Here is a 20,412-nt window from a genome sequence, read left to right as displayed (position 1 = left end):
GGGTGCGGAGGCATGGTGGAGGGAAGGGCAGGTTCGTCTCTTCGGCTCCAGCGAGCACACCTCGCAATGCACCTCGGCTCCCCGTTGTGAACGGTCGTCACTCCCGCTCCTCCAGGACGGCGTCGTTGCACAGGTCGTTGACCCTAAACGAGGAGGGGTAGCTTGCCAACAGCAGTCTTTGAGACGGCGGCGCTTCTCTTGTCCGTGTGTCCGAGGCCGAGACGGCGTACGGACGGACCGCGGCGGCGGCGGTCGGCGGCACCACTGCGCGTCCACGCGGTGGCCAAGACGGTCGCAGTGGTGTTGGTGCAGCAGCAGCAGCAGGGCGAGGCCAAGGCCTTGGGCCAAGGACGGCACTCACGACATCTCGCTGTCCGACTGGTCCTGGCTCCGCGGCCCGGACTCCTGGTCGGCGCGCTCCAGTCGCTCCAGTCGCTCCAGCTCCGGGTCAGACTGCCAGCTGTGGGGCATCGGCCCGGGGCTCGGACCCGAGGGACCCGAGGGCCCCGTCGGCCCGGAGCCGTGCCCGGCGTGGGGCAGCCAGCCCTCCTGCTGCTCGAGCCAGTGCTGCTGCTGCTGCTGCAGGCGTTATGTCTGGTACTGCAGCATGGCGGGCGCGCCCAGGTTGCTGTGCGACGAGTTCATCCTCAGCGCGCTCAGGCTGTTCTTGTACCACTCGTCCTCCGGCGACATGCCTGCGCAGACAAAGAGGGCTGTGTTAACGGAACGGGGGTCGTGGACAGAGGCCATCCGCGTGGACGTCCCACAGACGGTGATCAAGACCCACGGCGAGGCAGTCCCGCCGAGCAGCGCTGCTTCGACATTGCCTACCTCCCAGGCGCCCGCAGCCGCGCACCTCGCAGCGCGCTTTTCGTGGGAGATTTTGTGAATTGCAAAAAAGAGGGGGGGGGGTGCACGCCGGGCGCCACCTTCCAAGACGGCGCCCTCATCGAGGACGTCCAGGAAGCAGAGGGGCCGTGCGAGGGCGGCACATGCCCCGGCACATGCAGCCGGAAGCAGCCCCATCTCGCGGCGGAAATGAACCGAGTGACAGCATCTTGGACGCTCCAAGACGTCTAACGAGGAGTCCTGATTTGCTGGCGCGGGCATTTGGAGAGAAAGGGGAGGGGGAGAGGCGGCTCGTCATGTGGAAGGTAGGGCGGCGCTACCGTGGCGCATCATGCGGGGAGACATGGCAACTCGGGCAACTCGGGCCCACGCGGGGGCCCTTCTGCATCGAGCTTGTCAAAAACAAAACAAAAATGGCAAAGTCGCCCACAGTGCTCATCCAGTGCGGCGTGCGAGTGGAGGCAGCCGGCCACCGCCTCGGCCACGAGGCCCCGGTGCTGCAGGCTGCATGACCGGTCGACTCAGTCCCGACGTCCCGACCCCAGGTACGGAAACGTGCCCAGCGACGGGGCGACGGGCGCACCCAATCTGCAGGTGCATCCGGCTCAGATAAATTGCGCGGATTGAAAACGATTAAAGTATGGCGCCGCCATGGGTAGAGGCGGCGGAGGGAACCCGAGGGAACCAGCGAACGCTGTCGGCACTATTAGCCGGGGAAGGGGGAAGCCGGGCTGAGGTCGAAAGGCAAAAAACAGCAGGGCGGGGGGGTGGCGGGGGCGGGGATCGGGGGGGGGGGGGGGGGGGCAGCCAGCCCGCGAGAGTGCCGGGCCGGGCCTTTCCATCAAGGCGGAGCAGAGGAGAAACAGGCGGAGGGGAGGGGAGGACGACGGGGAGGAGCAACCCCCGCGCCGTGCCGCCGTGCCGCCGTGCCGTGGTGCCGCCCTCCACACACCGCCGCGTAGCGCTCGATACTTTCCCGGCACAGGCAGGCACAGCCACAGCGAGCTCACCACGCCCCACCCGGCCAGGCCCACCGGCCCGCCGCCGCCATCCCGCCATAGTGTTGCTCTGTTGATGCGCCGCCGCACCGCCAGGCCTTGACTGCCGCCCGGGAAAACAAAACGCCCCGCGGCCCCAGCGGACTGGTGAGGGAGCGAGAGGGACAGAACGACTCCACTTCGGAATTGCTCGGTGAAGTGGCTTGACCAAAAAGTCGCCGTCTTTTTCTGTTTTCGCAGTCTAGAGCGCCCGGTTGGCGGTGGAGTGGAAAGATTCAATTTGGCTAACGCGCGTCGCACAATCTTGGGGCAACGATTTTTCGGATGTTCATTATTAAATAAAAAGCTCTTTCAAGTGCACCAGCGTTTAAGTTTCCCCATCGAAACAAAATACTCACGCTCACCTGACGCTTTGGAGAAGCTGTTGAAGGTCCCCATCGAGTCCTGCCGCATGCCGCCCATGTTGCCCGTGCCGTGGCTCATGCCAAAGGGCTGCGCCATGCTGGGGTACGAGCTGGCGCCCATCTGTCCCAACAACCAATCATTCTTTTTGACTCAGGCGGGATGCGAAAATTGTCAGTAACAAACTGAAGTAAAGACGGCGGCTCAAAGCGCCGGCGGCGGGGGATGGCGCAGCCTCCGACTGCCTCTCACCTGCGGGTACCGGTTCATGGAGTTCATGGAGGCGATGGAGTTGTGGTGGGGGTAGGGCTGGTACGAGCGGCCGGCGGGCTGGTACAGGTTCCTCATCATGCCGTTGCAGGCCGGCAGCACGGACGGGGCCAGCGCCTTCTGAAGCTGCTTCTCCTGCTTCCGGTACTTGGCCCGCCTGTTCTGGAACCACACCTGCAAACAGCCGGAAAGAATGGAAAAATCAAATAACAACTCGCTTCACGAGATCACGTCGGCGCGCAACGCGTTGGCAATTTGTTTGGCAATTCGTTGGTTCATCATATCGATCGCAACAAAGTGCCCCACATCCGTGTGTGAGGGCGGGGCGGGGCGGGGCGGGCGTACCCACATGAGCACGTACGCCCGGCGGGAGTCTGCGACCGAGTGGACGGTGCCAGGCCGTGTGCGAGGCGGTGCGAGGCCGCGGGCGTGGCGCTGCGGGGCCAGCCGAGCCCTTTTAAAACTTTTGCATTATTCATACTGCCTGTGAAGGGCGCGACCCAGCAGCTAGCAGCCCGCCCTGCAGCCAGGCTGGGCCAGGCATGGCCTGGCCAGGCCAGGACGACGAGAGGCCCGAGTTGGGGCTGCTGTGCCGTGGCGTGCCGTGCCGTAGCGTGCCGTGCCGGGACAGCAGCGGGGGCGCGGGTCGGGCCGGGTGGGAGGCCTGCCCGAAGTTTCCGGGTTTATCTGCGCTCCAGTTCCCAAACGACAGCAACGCAAGCAGGGAAAGGCTCTCTTCTTGCCTCAATTGAAAGGCGACGTTCATTTTTATTTGTAACTGGATCAGGCCGGCGAGGAGTCATATCTTTGGCGGAGGGAATTCGTCAGTTATTAAAAGCGTCTGAACTGAGGAGTTCTCTGTTTCTTCCCTCGTATTTTTGTAATTTTTTTAAAAAGAGGGGGTTTCAGGTGCAACAATGATCACTCATAAAGCCAGCGCGTTAAAAATGACTCGGAAAAACGTCTTTTTTTTCTTTTGCCACCCTCAACTGAGTTTTCCATCTGTTGATGGGTCCGGCGGAGCGCGAGGGAAGGAAGCCATTGCTCGCCTGGTTAGCCTGTTTCCCCGAACGGCGTAGCCTATCGCGCTTCACCGGGGAGTCGAAATACTGGGAACTGGGCATGCTTGCGTGAACTGGAGCTCCATTGGTGGGGAGCTGGTTCTCGCAGACTGGTCGACGATGAAGACAACCCTGCGCTCTCTCAATGTGAGCAAAGCAAAACAACAAACAGGGAGGACGAGAGGCGAAGCAAGGCGGTCGGCACGGCGTCTGTTTTCGCCTTCACCGCAAAACGCGGTAGCCTACAGTGTGGGCGAGGGAGCGTGTGCGCCCCGCCAGCCCCGCCTCGTGCACCACCCACCTCGGCATCAGTCTGGCATCGTGGCTTTGGGACCGCCTCGGCCGCCGCCTCGGCCGCCGCCACCCCCAGACATCCTTAGGCCACCCTACCCGCCCCGGCCGCCCCGGCCGCCCCGCCCGCCACGCAGCCACGTCTATTATCATTGGCTACCACCACGCACGCACGCACGCACGCACGCACGTCGAGGAGGCGAACAAGAGGGTAGTCGAGGAGGGCGCCGAGGCTGGCACAGTAGTCGGCTACACTGAAAACAAGCGTTGTAGAAATGTTGGAAAGCAAAGGGTGGAGCCAGTGGCGCGGCAGGACAGGCTGCATGCTCCATCCTGGACTTTAGCGAGCAGAGAGCCCCCTCCCCCGCCCCCTCCCCGTCTTATAATCGCGGCGGCGGAGAGACGTCTGTTCATCCCAGTTTACAAAAGTCATCCCCGCCAAGTTTAGATTGCTTTTCCATCTCTGATGGGGTCCTCCGAGAAGCTCTCGGCCTCGCCCCGCCACGCCCCGCCGGGCCGCGCTCGGCGCCCCGCCTCGCCCCGCCTCGCCCCGTCTCACCCCGCCTCGCCGCAGCCCCGCCAAGTTGTGTGGCACTACTGCGCAGAACGGAGCACGGGGTACGGGGCTACCGGCAACGAAGGGGTGTAGGTGTTTCGCGGCCAAACTTGAGCATCACCGCGTTGCAATGTGCGGAAGAAGTTGCATATCCGTACATTTGTTTGCTGGCAGTGTCTTTTTGTGGCGGTCTGGCCAGGGCGAGGTTCGGCGAGGATGCGGCGCGGCCAACCCTCCGGCCTCGGATGGGAGGGTGGAGGGCGTGGCCGTGGCGTGGCCGTGGCGTGGCCGTGGCGTGGCCGAGGCACATCCATGGCAGGCCACGCGGGGGAGGGGGGGGGGGGTGCCTCGCCTAAGCCGCGCTGGAGTGCAGCCCGCCTGAGCCGGGGCCTGAGCCGGGGCCTGAGCCGGGTCTCGGTGTGGCGGCCCAGGTGTGGACTAGATTCGTGCCGCACATGTGGGAAGCGGAGGAAAAACAAAAAAAGGAAAAAAGTTCGAGGATCTGAACGTCGGACCCCATGGGAAACCGACGCGGCTGCGCTGACGTAGTACGGAGTGGATCGCGTGGTGGGGGCGACGAGGAAGAATTTGAGTCCCGGGAGGTGGTGCCCGGAACCAACTCCACCACAGGGTGATGGGGGCATGGGACAGTTTGAAATTTGACGGGATGGTAGTCCCCAGCCGAGGCTGCCGCAGCCGCCGCCGCCAGCATTCGCCAAAGTTCTCCGGCCCCACTCCGCGCCGCTCCACGCCGCTCCACGCCGCTCTGCGCCCCGCCGGCCGCGCTAGCACGGCGTTGTGCGTACTTTTCTCCTCCCCTCAGAATCCCATCAAATGCATCCCCTAATGCAATTACCGGCCTAGGCTCGGGCTGCTCGGTCTGCTGGGGCCTTGGCTGGGGCCGCACCGAGACGGTAGGCCCGCTGTAGAGCCTGCTGGTGCCCCGAGCCCCTCCAGCAAGCCCCTCCAGCAAGCCCTCCAGCAAGCCCTCCACCTCCAGTCTCTCCGGCCGCAGCGAAGGACGCAGCCTAGCCTGGCAGCGTCGGCCGAAGCGCCCGGCCGGTAGGCAACGCTCTGCCTTCGTGCCCGCCGTGCCCGCCGGGTTGCCTGGTGCCCGTTCCGCGGGCGGCGCGCGGCGCGCGTTGTCGGTGCTTCCTGCGGCCTCCGCCCGCTGCCGCCAGCAGCCGGCGCTAGTTGCAGCCCCCTCTCTGTCTCTCTCTTCCTCCGCCACAATGCCAGCCAGCATGGCCGCCATTATTCCAGCCATCTCTGTCTTGGCCGTCCTTCTCCGTGCCTCCCATCTCGTCTGTTGACTTTTCTGCTGCTGCTGGCGAAGCGGGCGACAGGGGAGGGGGAAGGGGAGGGGGAGGAGCGGCGAAATAGGCGTGGGCGGGGTGTGGCGCCCGGGGCGAGGCAGGGCGCGGCGGGGCGGGGCGGGGCGGGGCGCGCGCGGAGGGATAGGGGATGAGGGTCCCTTGGGGTCTGATTGCGAAAGAGTTCTCCTCGGAAAAGGCAAAGGGAGGAGGGAGAAATGAGTACGGCCGTGGAGGCGAAACGGGAGCGGGCACCAAAGGAAAGCAGCAGCGGATAATCCTGAAAAAAAAACGCCTCCAAAAAATACAAGTTTTGTTTTGATCGGCAGGAAAATTGTAGGGTCGCGGGTTTTGGGGATTTGGGGACGGCTCGGCTCTGCCAGCGAGTGCCGAGCAGTGCAGGCATCGCGGTGGCAGGAAACGAGGCCGTGTGGCGTAGAAGGTGAGGAAGCACACAAGCCAGGCCGACGTCATCAGCCCCGAGGCCTCCTTTGAGGGGATGCGGGTGGGGATCGCTGCTCCTCCTGTCAACCTGTCCGTGTGTCTGTCCGTGTGCCTGTCCGTCTGTCCGTCGGTGCGTCAGCGCGGCGGCCGGACGGGCGGTCCGCGCTGATTCCATTGTCCGAGTCATTCGCCGTGATATTTGATTGAATCACGTCCGGGCCGCCCAGCGCGCAGCAGGACAAGGCGGACACAGGACACGGCGCGCGGAGTGACCAGACGAGTCCTTGGCGCGCGTCCCTGGACTCGACGTCCCTGGACTCGACGTCCCCGCCCATCGGGCGGCAGCCCCTCTGCAGTTGCGTCCAATATCCGCGATATTTTCTGCCACAGGGCCGCCGCCGCCGCCGCAGCGCGCCGGGCCCCGGATTTTCGGTGGCCCGGTTCCGTCGGCTCGCTCCGATCCGGTCCGGCCGGGCGTCCGGTCGGGGAGGAGGTTATTATTGGCAGCCCCAGAGGGGGCCCCGCGGCCCCAGAGGGGAGGGGAGGGGACGCTGCACGCACCGACGCGCGCCACCCCGGCCCAGGGCAGCCCTGGCCGGCCGGCCCAAACGAGACGAAATGAAAGCACGACCATCCTTCGGGCTTCCTCTTCCTCAAGCCCCATTTCCTGTTCCCGTCCGACTCGTTCCGAGTCGTTCCACCGCCCCGAGTCGCTCCTAGTTCCTACCTGGATCCGGGCCTCGTTGAGCTTGGTCGTTCTCGCCAACTCCTCCCTGCAGTAGATGTCGGGGTAGTGTGACTTGGCGAAGGCCGCCTCGAGTTCGGCGAGCTGCTCCTGGAAACACAACAACGGAAACTTACTCGTACGTGCGGCGGGGCGGGGTGGGGCGGGGTGTGGCGGGGTGGGTTGCGCGAGGCGGGGTGGCGAGACGCCGGAAGATAAGAAAGAAGGAGCAGGGAAGGAAAACACGCGAGAAATAAGGAGATTTGACGGGCGCCTTGTTAAAAAGAGGAAGCTGAAATGAGCCGACGCTGCGTTTTCATCGTATCGACTAGGTAACTCGAGTTTCAAAAAAAAATGGTCAGTGTGAAAAAAATTTAAAAACTTCGCCGAATTGTTACAAATTTGGGCTCTCTGCTCGACACTCACCTGCGTGAAGGTTGTCCGATGCCTCCTTCTGGCGGGCGTTGGACAGGTGTTGGACGTGGGGTTGTGCCCCGTGTGGCCGGAGCCCAGGCCGCCGACCCCCACTCCGACGCCGACCCCCGAGCCGGTGGGGGAGGGCCCGCCGCTGCCCACCAGCGTCTGGGGCTCGTTCTTCAGCTTCTTGAAGGCGCCCTCCAGGCCTGGAACAGAGAGCGGCGCGCCCGTGAAGGCCGTGAAGGCCGTGAACGTGAGGCGGGGTGTGTGTCGAGCAGGCGGTGAGCGTAGCGCGTAGCGCGGCGGCAGGCTGCTCGCCACACAGCCCAATCAGGGTCCATTGCCAACGCGATTATGCTAAACAGGTTAAGGCGGAAGGGGGCCACGTTGGGGTAGGCGGGGCGTCAGGCAGCGGCTCGCGCCGCCAGGGCCGCCAGCGCCGCCAGGGCGCCTCCCGGCCGGCGGCCCAGCGCCTTCCTGAAGTCCTGGAGCGTGAGCACCCTCGTACCCACTGATGAATCACCCGGCAGGCGTCGAAGCGCAGTTCATGTAAAAGAGTCCCACCAACGCAGCCTGTGACCGCAACTGAGCGCCACTATTTATCACCACTGCGGTGATGGTCGTGCTTACAAAGTACTTGCAACGCTTAACCTAGGTCGCCAGCGCGAGCGGACGGCGGCTCGGCGCGCGCAGCGCCATCTCGCGGCGACTCGCGGAACCTCGTCCGCGCGCGAGGCCAGTTTGAGCGGTGACACGTCCTCTTTAATTTAGCATAATGAAGATATTTTTGCAGTAGGCCGTATGGCCCCAGCACGGCTCACGAGGTTTCTTCCTATCACTTTCACTGTAAGAAAGGGGTAAAGTTTCCTCGTGTTGGATGGATAAATGTACCCTCGGGTCCAAGTATCGTATCCACTCCCTTCCTCTTCCGTCCCTGAAATTCGGTGAATCAAGAGCTTTTACGGGTAAGATACAAAATCACTTCTCCAACCAGTGACCTATCCTATTTTTATAAAAACGTCTAACCTAAAACTTCACTTCAAAAACATACTAGAGAATCGAATTTTAATGGTTTAAAGTAAAACAAAATCGTTTTTCGAACCGGCATCCTAAATAATTTTATGGAAAAACTTAACCTAACCTGTACTTCTTTTTTTGTCGCGCGTGCGCACAAACACACACACAGACACATGCATGCGCCCACACCAACACATGCACAGCGAGTGGGGGCGTGGGGGCGACGGCTTGCTCGGCATCGCGACGATAGTGATCAGGGCGGGGATCGGGTTGCACAAAGTGGACAAAGTGGCTGCAGGCTCAAGGCCGCGCCGCGCGCAGAGCCGGCAGGGCCGGCAGCGCCAGGCAAACAGGCAGCCCGCCGAGGCGCGCCGAGGCCGACCAGGCGAAGCAGGCGAAGCAGGCGAACAGTCCCAGAGGCGCTTTTATAATGGATAGCCACCCCTCGGCGAGCTGGGCCACGCTTGTCCCATGTGGCGGCGGCAAGGCAGTCGGGCAGGCAGGCAGGCAAGCGCAGCGGGACGCCGGCCACTCGCTGCCGCGCCGCCACCCCTCCCCCCCCCTACCCGCCGCGACCCATTCACTACCCGCTACGGCCCCTCCAATTTGCAAACCCACCTATCGCTACAGTGTGCCGCACTTGACTCGTCATACAGCCCTAAACTGACACCGCACTCTTGGACCATAAACGACCGTCTGTCAATACTTGACAGTACGGCTTGTTATTTGACAACGACAAGTTAACGACAATTTAATCCGGCCCTTGTTCACGGGACTAAATTTAGAAAAGAGTCATGAAAATTAAGAAAAGCTTAATCGTGTTTTTGTGTTGCATCAAGTAAACAACTGGTGCCAGGGAAAAATTAGTTCGGAAAGAAGAAGAACAACAACATCAACAACAAGAGGGACTTTGATGCACCAGGCCGGCCGCGACGCTGCAACATTGATGACCTCGGCCGCGCCCCGCCATGCCAGCCGGCCGGCAGGACGATTCCGAAACAAAGAGGCTGTCGTCTGCTTGCCGTCGCTCTGCCCCCCTCGCACTCACGGGGCGTTCCACTCGTTCCGCGCGGGTGCGAGGGAGACAGAGCGCCGACTCCTCCCCAGCCGAAAATCCCGGTTACGGTTCCGAGTACGGTTACGACCGGGACAGGATTCCGACCGGGATACGATTCCGGCCGGAATACGATTACGACCGTAATTTCGGACATTTCCGGTTACGACTACGATCGTAACCAGGAAGGGTTTACGACCGTAACTGACCATTCCGGTCGGAGTACAAAGTGTCACAAGACATCAAGTTTGTCTTCTGTGGTGCTCCATCAAGCAGGGATCCGCGTTATATATGCATGACCACAGGGTAAACTTTGCGAGCTACGCCCAATTTTGACTTCAGAAATTTATTATAAGTTACCGTTCACAAGTTATGGAGTGTTTCTGAAAATTCGCTGGAGACTTAAACGCATGGGACATGCTTCTTCGAGTCCGGCCTCGGACCCGGATCTGGTCCGATCGTAACCGGAATGGGTCCGGTCGTAACCGGAACGAGTCCGATCGTAACCGGAACAAGTCCGATCGTAACCGGGACGTGACCGACCGTAACCGTAAATTAGGTCCGGTTTCCGATCGCAACCGGAAAATTTGGGGCGATTTACGATCGTAAGCGGAGATTTTCTCCGGAACCGTAACCGGGATTTTCGGCTGGGTCCGGCGGCCTGCGGCCCTGCGGCCCTGCGGCCCTGCGGCGGCCGGCCTCCAGCTTTGACAAAGCGCCGGCCTGCATTATGCAGGGACGCCAAGCGCGCCTAGCGCGTCAAGCGCCAAAGCCGAGCCAAGCGCCGGGCGGGGCGCCGGGCCGAGGCAGCCTGAATGTTTCATACGGCCACCGAAATGAAACGCTTGCGTTTACACACAAAAGCTGCAAATGGAGGGGGCGGGGCGGGGAGACCGCGAGCGGAGAGGAGAGAAAGAGAGAGAGAGCAGGTTGACGCGCAGGTCCCCGCTTCACCCCCAGCAACACCCACCCTCGCCTCGGTGCGAGGCGCCAAATCTCTTGGGCTCTCTGCAATTAAGAAGCGATAATAGAGGGGTCGGCGTGTCTCCCCTCCCCTCCCTCGTCCCCTCCCCCTCCCCTCCTCCCCCGAAAGCATGTGTCCGATGACAACCGGCAAGCATTTCAATTCCCCATCTGTCACCGCGCGCGCCGAGTCCGCGCCGGTCTGCTTGTGTTGCACCGTATGTGCGGCTTGCCGGCTTGTCCGAAGACCCTAATGACGCTCTGATGGACTTCCCCCTGGGTCCCGGTTGGCCCGTCCCGGCCGGCCCGGCGGTGTTTCAATCATTCAGGAGGTCGCCCGGATAGTCGCTGGGCCTGGCCGCGTGCCAGCACGCAGTCATGCTGAGGTTTGTCAAGCCGGCCTCTTTGCGACGATTAGCACCATTGGAGCCATAAAGCGTAACGCTAATAGTACAGCCTTCGCGGCCGCGCGCACTCGAGCACCAATCGACAAGCGACAGATCCCGGGTTCAACACCACCCACTGCTGATTATTTTCGTCGTGGCAAAAACGCTCCAAGGCGATTTGTAAATAAATTCCCGGGACGGGAACTGATGGCCTTCGGCACGGCTAGGATGATTAATAAATTTCTTGCACTTCTAAAAATTATTTCTAACACAAATTTTTAACATAAATGTTTGTTTTTTATTTTTAAAGAACAAGTATAAACTTCCCAATGGTTTTCAACGGTATAAAATCAAAGCGGTTCGAGCGAGAGTTGGCCTATGTCGTCCCTTCGCGGCGTTTAGGTCTCCAGGGGCCCACTCATGAAGTCAAGTGTTTTTGTAGTCCTAATCAAATTAATTACCTGAACCTACCTAGCAGCTATCACATCTATGCTTGTTAAACCTAATTAAATTAATTATTTTTCATAAATTAAAGTGAATTAGACAAGACCGTGGCCTTGATTTCTGAATCCGGTTTGAAGAGCAGATCAATTTCTAGTCCGCCTTTTCCGGCCTTGGCAATGGCAATGGGATCACTCACCCGTGTGGTCCTGGATGCCCCTGTTGACGACGGGCGACGGCGTGTGCGTGGGCGTGTGCGTGGGCGTATTGTCCATGTGCTGCTGCAGGGGCTGCTGGTACAGCGACGCGAAGTCCTCGCCGCCGCCGCCCGCCCCGCCGCCGCACTTGCGGATCTTCTCCTGCAGCGAGGCGATGCGGTCCGAGGCGATGCGGTCCGACACCTGCCCGGGTGACAGGTGGCTGGCGTTGCCATGGTGATGGTGGTGGTGAAGGTGGTGCTCGTCCACCAGTCCGGCCACGCCGAGCAGGCTGAGGTTCGGCCGGAGGTCGTCCATGAGCTTGGCCGGGTTGGCGCCGCCCTGGTGGTGGTTGAAGTTGAGCTGCTTGGAGAAGAAGGCCGGGAAGATGTTGAACTGCTGGTGGTGGTGATGGTGGTGGTGCTGCTCGTCGTTCTGACCGGGCAGCGTCCCCGGCACGCCTGGCACGCCGGGCAACAGACCGGGGCTCACGATCACGCTCAGGTCGGCGTTGTTGTTGTTGTTGTTGTTTGGCGTCGAGCTGGCGCTGGAGCCGCCACTGGGCGCGGTGCCGCCGCCTGGCGTGGAGCCCGCCGTCGACGAGGAGCCACCCCCGCCGTCGCCGCCCCCGCCGCCTCCGCTACCGCCTCCACCGCCTCCGTCGCCGGCGCCCAGACAAGCGGCCAGGTTAGGCTTGAAATCCAACTTGAAGCCGTAGCAGTCGTCCGCAGGGTAGTAGGTCGACGTTGTCGCCGACGTGGCGGTGCGGATGGGGGGTCCGCGCGGGGGAGTCCCCGCGTCACGGACACCACGTCGTCATGAGCACCCACACTGTGGGGGCCGCACGGTGTGGGCCACACCACACCACTCGCACCGCACTAGCACTAGCACTACACGTCGCGCTCCACCAGTCCACCGCTGTGCTGCGCGCCTTGTCCGCGCCTTGCTCCGCGCCGCGCCGAGTCAACTCCACGAGTGGCAAGGACAGGAGGTCCGGGCGGGTCCCGCGCTTGGAACTGCTGGCAGGCTGCGGAGGGGAACGCCACGCCACTGCCAGCACTGCGCGCTGGGCGAGCCTGGGCGAGCCTTGGCGAGGGAGAGCGCTGCGCGCGGCCACCGTGCGCACCGCCACCACCACCCACCCCGTCGCCGGCCTCGCCACACGTCACCCCTCCTATTTTTCTTCTTCTGCCTCTTCTTCCTCTTCTCCTCCTGCTCCTCCGTCTTCTCCGGCTGCGCGGGCTGGGCCTTCCCTTCCAGCCTGCACTTGCTGCCCCTTGCTGCACTGGCTGTCCCGGGCCGCACTGGGTTGCGCCGCGCCTCGCCGTGCCGGGCGCAAGATGCCGCCAGGATCACCAAACGAAAAGTGACTAACAAGGTTAGGTGCAGTTCGCCCGCCAGGACCGCCACCGCCCCCCTCTACTCTACGCGCTCTGGCCACGCCTATCGGGGGGAGGGGTGCACAACACGTAAGATTCCTTGCTTACCATACAATGCCGGATGAGTCCCGGTTCGGTCGACCGTCTTGGCGGCGCGGGGCGGCGCGGGGCGGGGCGGGGCGGGCCCTGCTTCCCTTCGGCCCGATGCTCCAATATCTGGTGCTCCTTGTCGGCGGGGTAAATTAACAGCCGCCAAGGTCAGGAAAGGGAAAGGTCCCCAGGGCTGCCCGCCGTGGCGCGGGCCGCGCTGCTTGCACGTCGCCTCACATCTCCTTGCTTGCCGCGGCTGCCGCGCGCCTGCCGGTCACCGGGTAGGCAACGCGCGGGCAGCGGTGCGCCGCGGGCAGGCCGTCGCCGGCGGTACCATTACCATTAAGGGCTAGACCACACATGATCGTATGCCATTTCGGGCCCGACACATGCCCGCCTGCACTGCAAAACGAGACATGGCCGTCCTTACTAAGGTGACACTTTATCCCGGCGGGGAAGAGCCTCAAGCGACTACAAGCCCCCACTCGCAGTATGGCCAGTCAGGGAGGGGGCCGACATCCCCCCCGAGGGGGTTATGCAGGCCCACACCCTGTAACAGCCCCTGCGAGCACAACCGGTTCCAGTGCCCCCCTGCTTCGTCCCCTTATCTCGGGGATCAACGGCGTCCTCTTGGTCCAAGTCTTGATGTATTGGGAAAGGCGTGCCTCGCCCTGCCCCCTTCTTCATGCGACCGCGTGCTCCTGTCCTGACGAAGGTGAACTACGACCGTGCCGACAGAAGGGACCATTGCGCCCAAACACCCGACCGCCTACACGCCCAATCACCATGCGGCCGAGAAAGTTTCCACCCTGCGCCTACAACGATGCCCAGCCCCGACGAAACCACTACCTAGCTGCAGAGCCTGCCGAGCAAAAATAGGGACATACCGTTACACGTCGGGGTCGTCCTCCAGCTCCTCCAGCTCCCGAAGTGCCAGTTCCGCCTGCGCCCGTTCCTCCAGACGCCGTTCGATCCGCGCTGCGTCACGCCGACGTTTCGCTTCCTGCTTCGTCGCATGGGGGCAGGCGAAGTCGCGGAACTTCCTCTTCGCGGCGGCGACCGCGTCGCGGTCATGCAGGAAATCCTCCACCGGCACGTCGTGCGGCCGAATGCGCTCAACGTCTTGACGCACCCTCTGGACGTACCGCCAGGCCGTCTTGGTGCCACTTCCCGCGGGGCGGGTCCCAGGGGCGATCCTCGAGAGGTTGATGGCCGCGGTGGTGTGGGCCGGCGCGGAGCCCCGCGACACGTGCGCGAAGTATTGGATGCGCCGCTCCTTCCAGTGGTTGATAAACGGCGTAACCTTGGTGACCTCGCGCACCTCCGCGTTGCTCTTGAAGCCCCAGAGGTCACGGGACTCGAGGGCGCTCCGCTTGGCTCCGCTCTCGTGGCAGCAGTAGAGTCCTTAAGTCCTTAAGCAGCAGCCTGGGCAGCGTTTTCTCGCTGTCTCTCCGTGCAGCGTCCCCTACGGATGCGAGGGAGACAGCGCGACGAAGGCCCCGGCTGACCTGGCGGCGGAGGGAGATTGGTCGACCAACCGCCCAGTTGAAGTGGCCGCGCCGCTTATCGCGAGCGCGCTTTTACCGCTGCAGTGGCCGTGGTCCTCATCGGCACGGAATACGATTAGAGGCGAATTATTGTTTTGAAGGGGGGGCAGCCCGGGTGGACTACGAGCACGGCAACAGTGGCGACAGCACATATCCCTTACATCGCTCTGCCCGGCTCTCCCTGGCTCTGCCCGGCTCTGCCCGGCTCTGGTACACCACATAACAAACCGCCATTTTGAGATCCTCGGGAACACGGCGCGCGCCCTGCCTGGCCCTGCCACCCCGCGGCCACCCTCCCCCACCCCACCCCTCCGACGGCGTGGATCCCGCCCTCCGCGGCACCGCTCAGCCGGCTGCGGCCAATGGCAGCGCGGCTGCCCCCACCCCGCCTCGCCCCGCCTCGCCCCGCCTCGCCCCGCCTCGCCCCGCCTGCGGGTCGCTCTCTCGCCGACCCACCCAGCGCGCAGAGCCCTGCCCGGGAAGCGGCCCTGCCAGCCTTCCCCTCCCACCCTGCCACCCTCCCCCGCGATCCGCCCAGCAGCCCGGCAGCACCGCCCTCGCTCGCAATAATCGAAATAATAATAGAAGATTTGCAAACCGATATTGCTGCGGAACGGGGAACGGGACGGACGCGGAAGGGCGGAAAGGCTCGGACACGATTTCCGCGCGGCTGGCGGTGGGGGGCGGTGGGGGGCGGTGGGGGCGGTGGGGGCGTCGGGCGCTCTACTGGACCAGCCCCTAGCGTTTCCCGCAATGATCACATTCCAAAAATCTCCCCGAGTGGGTATCACATCTGCATGAGCGCGATCGGCGCGCCAGGACGGCCGCCTGCTTCGTTCGGTGGCTCCACGTCGTTCAACGACCGTCAACTGCACTGGCAGAAAAAGGCACGGCACTTTACTGGAACCGGGATCCGAACGACGGGGGCCGCAAGCCGCAACCCAGGAAGCAGTGCCGAATCCACCGCCGCACCTCGCGAAAAAAAAGAAAAGGGCAGTATTTGGAACCGCATCCACATCGAAACTCACACAGTCACGCATTCGTCTGTACGTGGATAGGCACGCGTGTCCCTCCCCACCCTTTGCACACCCTCACACGCACGTACACAGACATGCCAACACACACACACACACACACACACACACACACACACGTGTGCAACGTACAAGACGATAACGACATTACGCCCAATCGCGATGAATGGGAGAGCCGGTGTGGTTATGGCATGGATATGGACTCCGCTATCGGCAGTGCCTCCCCCTCTCCCCACTGCCGCCGTGCGGCGTAGGTATGCCCGGCACACACCGGGGGGAGCGTTATTGGCCACGGCCACTGAAATGAAACGATAATCCACGCTGATGTACAGCCTGACACAACAACAAAAAAAGAAAAAAGAGGAGGAGAGAGAGAGGGAAGAGCCTTGGGCACCACAATGAGAAGAGTCCCGCGCAAATACGCGGAAAACTTTTGGCGCCTTTTTGCGGACCTCTCCTGTTTTGCGAGCGGGATGCCCGGATACGTGTCATTGGCGTCATTCGCGTGATGCGGGACGATCAATAAAAGCAAATGGGCTGCACACCACCGCTGGGACCTCGGGGAGGGGCAGGGGGAGGGGAAGCGGAGGGGGCTGCAGGAGGCCGCATCCCAATTTGAAAGTGTGATTGGAAATTAGGAAGCAACGTTGTTGAGTCATACGATAGAGCAAGAGGGGGAGGGGGGAGAAGCGAGGGGGCGGGTGCAGTGGCCGTGGGGAAGCCCCAAACCTGTGGATAGCGCCAGGGCCAGGGCCGGGCCGCGCCAAGATTGGGTTACTGCAGGCCTTCCGGCCCCGATGGTTATGGTTATGATACCGCGTGATGACATCGGGGGGCTTTGAGGCTTACGCGCTGACGCGCCGACGCGGCAACGGACTGAATCGCGTTACGCTTTGGAAACTATTTGTTTGCCATGAAGCGGAGATATCCAACAATAGGTTAAACCAACAAAACTACTTTTATTTTAAATTATAAAAAAAGGAGCGAAAAAAGTATTTTTGTCCCTTGGGTGTTGAACCAGAGAGGCAATCAAAACGCCGTCACTATCCAAACTCAACCACATCAAATCGACGGTGGCGTTCGAACGCTGTTACAGTGAGGACGAATGGTGGCGCTGCGGCAATGCCTTGCCAATGCCCAACCGCGGCGTGGCGTCCCCAGCTCAGGCAGGGCCAGGCAGGGCGGCACGGCGCCGAGAGCGGAGCGAATAATTAGAAAAGCCCCTGAGCCGAGAGCCTGCCCAGCCTGCCGCTCCGCCGCGCTTTCCCGGTTTTCCCAGTGCGCCTCCAGCGCCGCGCTTTCCCAGTGCCGGAGCCAAGGACCGCCAAGGACACCCGAGAGGACGCCGAGCGCTGGAGCATCGCCGGGGCGGCGGCGGCAGCAGAAGGAGAACAAGAAGAATACGGCCGTCTGAGAGGGATTCTTGATGCATCTAACATTAAATTCAATTTGAATCCCATTGTGAGTGACGAGTGCCGAGTGCGTGAGAGCGAGAGAGGGAGGGAGACGCGGCGCTGCGGCGGGGAGCGAGGCGGGGAGCGAGGCGGGGAGGGCGCTGTGCTGCGAGGGGTGGTTCTGGGGGAGGGACAAGGAGAGACGAGGGACGAGGGGCCCTGTGACGCCGCGCGGCACGGCGGGCACGGCGGGCACGGCGGGCACGGCGCCGCACGGAGCCCAACAGAGCCGCCCGCCCCGGGCGAAGCCGGGCGAACCCCCAACAACCGACGAGCGAGTACGGCGTGGGCCGCGTCGGCTGTAGCCGGGGCTGCCTCGCTATCTCTATGAAAAGTCCACTGCAAAACTCGGAGGGTGGTTTGACGCGGTGTGCGGTGCCTCGCATTGCGACGGCGTCAACCAGCAAAGAAGCACGTCGACTATAACGATTCCAACACATTTTCAACCGCCTCGCCCTCGCCTCCGCGCCTCGCTCTGCCTCGCCCTCGCCCTCGCCGGCTGACTTCCGTTTTAATTCGGGTTTTTATTCGCGCGCGGGTTCAACTCCGCCCACCTGACTTCCTTTTTCGTGACACGCGTGCCGCGTTGTGTGGGCCGGCGCGAGAACAGGCAAAATATTTAGACAGCCGCAGTGTCCCCGGCACGCGCAGGGGCGTGGCGGCGCGTGGCGGCGCGTGGCGGGGACACTGTGTATCTACACAGCAAATTACGGGGCGACGCCACGCCGCGCCCGGCCGCGCCAAGCTGGCCAGGCTCTCCGCGGGCGGGCCCGGCTACCAGGCGAATTAAGGTCCGCCACGCCCCAAGCCCCGCCCCACACTTAAAAAATTATTTCAATGCAGCAGGCAGGGCACGGCGGCACGGCGATGTCGACACGGCCGTGCGCCGACAATCAGCGCGTGCATTCAAACCGGACGGCATTGTGTCGTCCAGGCACTCCTTGTCCACGAGGAGGACGCCGAGGACGCCGAGGAGGACGAGGACGACGGCGGCAGCGTGCGAGAGAGCGCGAGCACGGCGTCAGGTCAGTCCCATCAACCGTCGTCAATGGGAAACTGGAAATTCGGAAAGGACTAGACCGCCCTCCGTAATGGAGTTGCCTGTTTTCCGACCGGGGCCGCCGGCAGCCCGATGCCGCACGGCGCCCTCGTCGCTCCGTCTCTCTCGCACGCTTACGGAGCGCCCCGGGAGTGCGAGAGAGACGGAACGACGAGGCCACTGTTCGGAATCGGCCTGCAGGCCACCAGCCCGCGCACGCGTAATTTGATTTCCCTCCCAAAGCAGAGCTGGATGAGAAAAAAAGAACTTCGAAAAGGTCTAAAAGAAAAAAAGACTGGCATGCGTGGGAATTGAATATAGTGCACCCCGTGTTAAAGGGGCGTTCCAGATACCGTGCGGCAATGGCAAGGGGGGGGGGGGGCTGGAACGACGGTCGGACGGCAAACAGCACTGCTAAGCCCCTCCTCTGGGCTGGATGGTGGATGTGCGTAGCTCAGCCACAAATGCGATTTGCAGCTTTGATGTGGCTGTGAAGCTGGGCCTTGCCCGTATGGGCCAGGATGGGCTCGACCAGGGTGGGCTCGTCCAGGGTGGGCGCGGCCAGGACGGGTGCGCGCCACGCGCTGCCACGGCGCGGCACACGGTACGTCCGGGTCCCTAAAAGCCAGCACTCGATCGCGCACTCCGCAAAGTAGAGCGGCAGGAGAGAGGCAGCAGGGGTTTGTACGGATTTATACCTGTGGTGGTGCAGCGTGGTGAAGTGCAATAGGGGTGGACTAGACAGCGGCGCTCTGGAGCGTGCCCGGGACGGGCGCAGGTGAGGTCAGCGGCCAGCATACGCGGCCGCTCCGGATGATTCCACCACAAAAAAAACTTAATCTTTTGGTGGCGACCAGGGCCGACCGGGGCCACGGTCATTTGGCAATGGCTGGTCCCGGCCGGAGAGCGACCGGATGTGACCAGCCCGCCATCGACCACGAGTCGTTTCCGGTCCGCGCGTCCGCGCGCCGCGTGGCGAGGAGGCTGGTGCGCAGAGGCCTCTCGTCGCTCTGTCTCTCTCATTCATGGGACGTTCTCATGAGTGCAAGAGAGACAGAGCGACGAAGACGACTCGGAATCAGTCTGCAGCGGAGGCAGCGCGCGGAAAATCAAAAAGCACGCCAGGCGAAATAATGGTGTAGCGCCGTGGACCTGCCTGTGCGGGGCGGCATGGCGAGGGGGCGGAGGGAGGCGGAGGCCCTGGGCGACGTCGCCGAGCTCGCGAACGGCATCGAGCTGGAGGCAAGTTGGAGGCAAGCTGGAGGCAAGTTGGAGGCAGGCTGGAGGCAAGCTGGAGGCAGGCTGGAGGCAAGCTGGAGGCAGGCTGGAGGCAAGTTGGAGGCAAGCTGGAGGCAAGCTGGAGGCAGGCTGGAGGCAAGTTGGAGGCAGGCTGGAGGCAAGCTGGAGGCAGGCTGGAGGCAAGCTGGAGGCAGGCTGGAGGCAAGTTGGAGGCAAGCTGGAGGCAAGCTGGAGGCAGGCTGGAGCGGGGCCGGGTTACACTGGGTCCCGCTGCTCTCTGCCAGACCCGGTTACACCAGTTTCGTAGTGCACCTCGATTTGTTCGAGGGTTTGTTTACACATACACGAAGCACCGAAAAGAGGTGTCTTTCCAATCCTGGAACGAATTAACATTGACTTGAGCCAACAGTGTTTTCATTACATGACAAAGGAATTCTCGGAAGCCAAATTGAACTAAATTCGACAAAGCAGAGTCCCTTCTGTTCCTGTTATTTCTACTCCGATAGGAAGAATATGAACATGATCGACTTTGACCAGGAATGAGCGCCACCCCTTTCTTGACGAGAGTGTCCGGGGTGTGGCGAGGACGCAACTCCCAAAGCAATGTCGGAAAAGGGGTGGGGGGTTGTTTGTCGGTCGAGCCGCTACCAACACGCACAAAATTTCTTCTAGATCAAAGATTTTTTCCTACAAAATTTCAATTGCAGGCCAGCGAAGTTTCGTGGATCCTGCAAACGATGGGGATGGCGATCCTGGGACGTGGTCGTCCTGCTCGAGGCCGTCACCCAGGTCGTCACCCAGGTCGTCACCCAGGCCGTCACCCAGGTCCTCACCCAGGTCGTCACCCAGGTCGTCACCGGTCGTCACCCAGGTCGTCACCCAGGTCGTCACCCAGGTCGTCACCCAGGTCGTCACCCAGGTCGTCATCGCGGCCGTGGTGCTGGCGGCGCCATGGCGGTACCGACACGCCGTCTGCTACCGACTGCGTGGCGGGGCTGCGGGGCCGCGGGTGGCGGGGCTGGGGCTGCGGGCCGCGGCGGGGCGTGGACAAGCCAGTCGCGGGTATCTGAATAAATGCATAGTCAATGAGGGGGTGGGCGGCTTGGGGGCGTGGAGGGACGCGGTGCGAAGGGGGTGGGGCGGATTTAACCGGGGAATATAAAACACGGCGGAGAGAGAGAGAGAGAGAGAGAGAGAGAGAGAGAGAGAGAGAGAGAGAGAGAGAGAGAGAGAGAGAGAGAGAGAGA

The 20,412-nt window shown here is 62.4% G+C and overlaps 1 protein-coding gene across 2 annotated transcripts; it reads right to left on the bottom strand.

Annotated features, from left to right (window-relative positions):
- Positions 1-545: 545 nt before the first annotated feature.
- Positions 546-11,966, bottom strand: LOC117639754 (homeobox protein orthopedia). Of its 2 annotated transcripts, none has more exons than XM_034375641.1 (6): positions 11,386-11,966; positions 7,335-7,531; positions 6,912-7,019; positions 2,502-2,693; positions 2,246-2,372; positions 546-695 (listed from the first exon to the last, which is right to left on the bottom strand). In XM_034375641.1, exons 1-6 carry the CDS (start codon positions 11,699-11,701, stop codon positions 589-591), a joined length of 1,047 nt encoding a protein of 348 aa, XP_034231532.1. In that variant the 5' UTR covers positions 11,702-11,966; the 3' UTR covers positions 546-588. The 2 variants fall into 2 exon arrangements, with proteins under 2 accessions (XP_034231532.1, XP_034231524.1); XM_034375633.1 differs by having other exon boundaries at positions 2,252-2,372; positions 11,386-11,829.
- Between the last annotated feature and the right edge of the window lie 8,446 nt (positions 11,967-20,412).

The sequence above is a fragment of the Thrips palmi genome, unplaced genomic scaffold, assembly GCF_012932325.1.
Source record: "Thrips palmi isolate BJ-2018 unplaced genomic scaffold, TpBJ-2018v1 HiC_scaffold_1, whole genome shotgun sequence".
In the NCBI taxonomy this organism is placed as follows: domain Eukaryota; kingdom Metazoa; phylum Arthropoda; class Insecta; order Thysanoptera; family Thripidae; genus Thrips; species Thrips palmi.
The sequence above is the reverse complement of the archived record's forward strand: the minus strand, read 5'-3'. Positions and strand labels throughout refer to the sequence as shown.

Coding starts and splice junctions, on each gene's coding strand:
- LOC117639754 (XM_034375641.1), bottom strand. CDS start 11,701: ATGGACGACCTCCGGCCGAACCTCAGCCTGCTCGGCGTGGCCGGACTG. Junction 7,020..7,334: donor ATCGGACAACCTTCACGCAG/GTGAGTGTCGAG, acceptor TTGTGTTTCCAG/GAGCAGCTCGCCGAACTCGA. Junction 696..2,245: donor CTCCAAAGCGTCAGGTGAGC/GTGAGTATTTTG, acceptor TTGTCTGCGCAG/GCATGTCGCCGGAGGACGAG.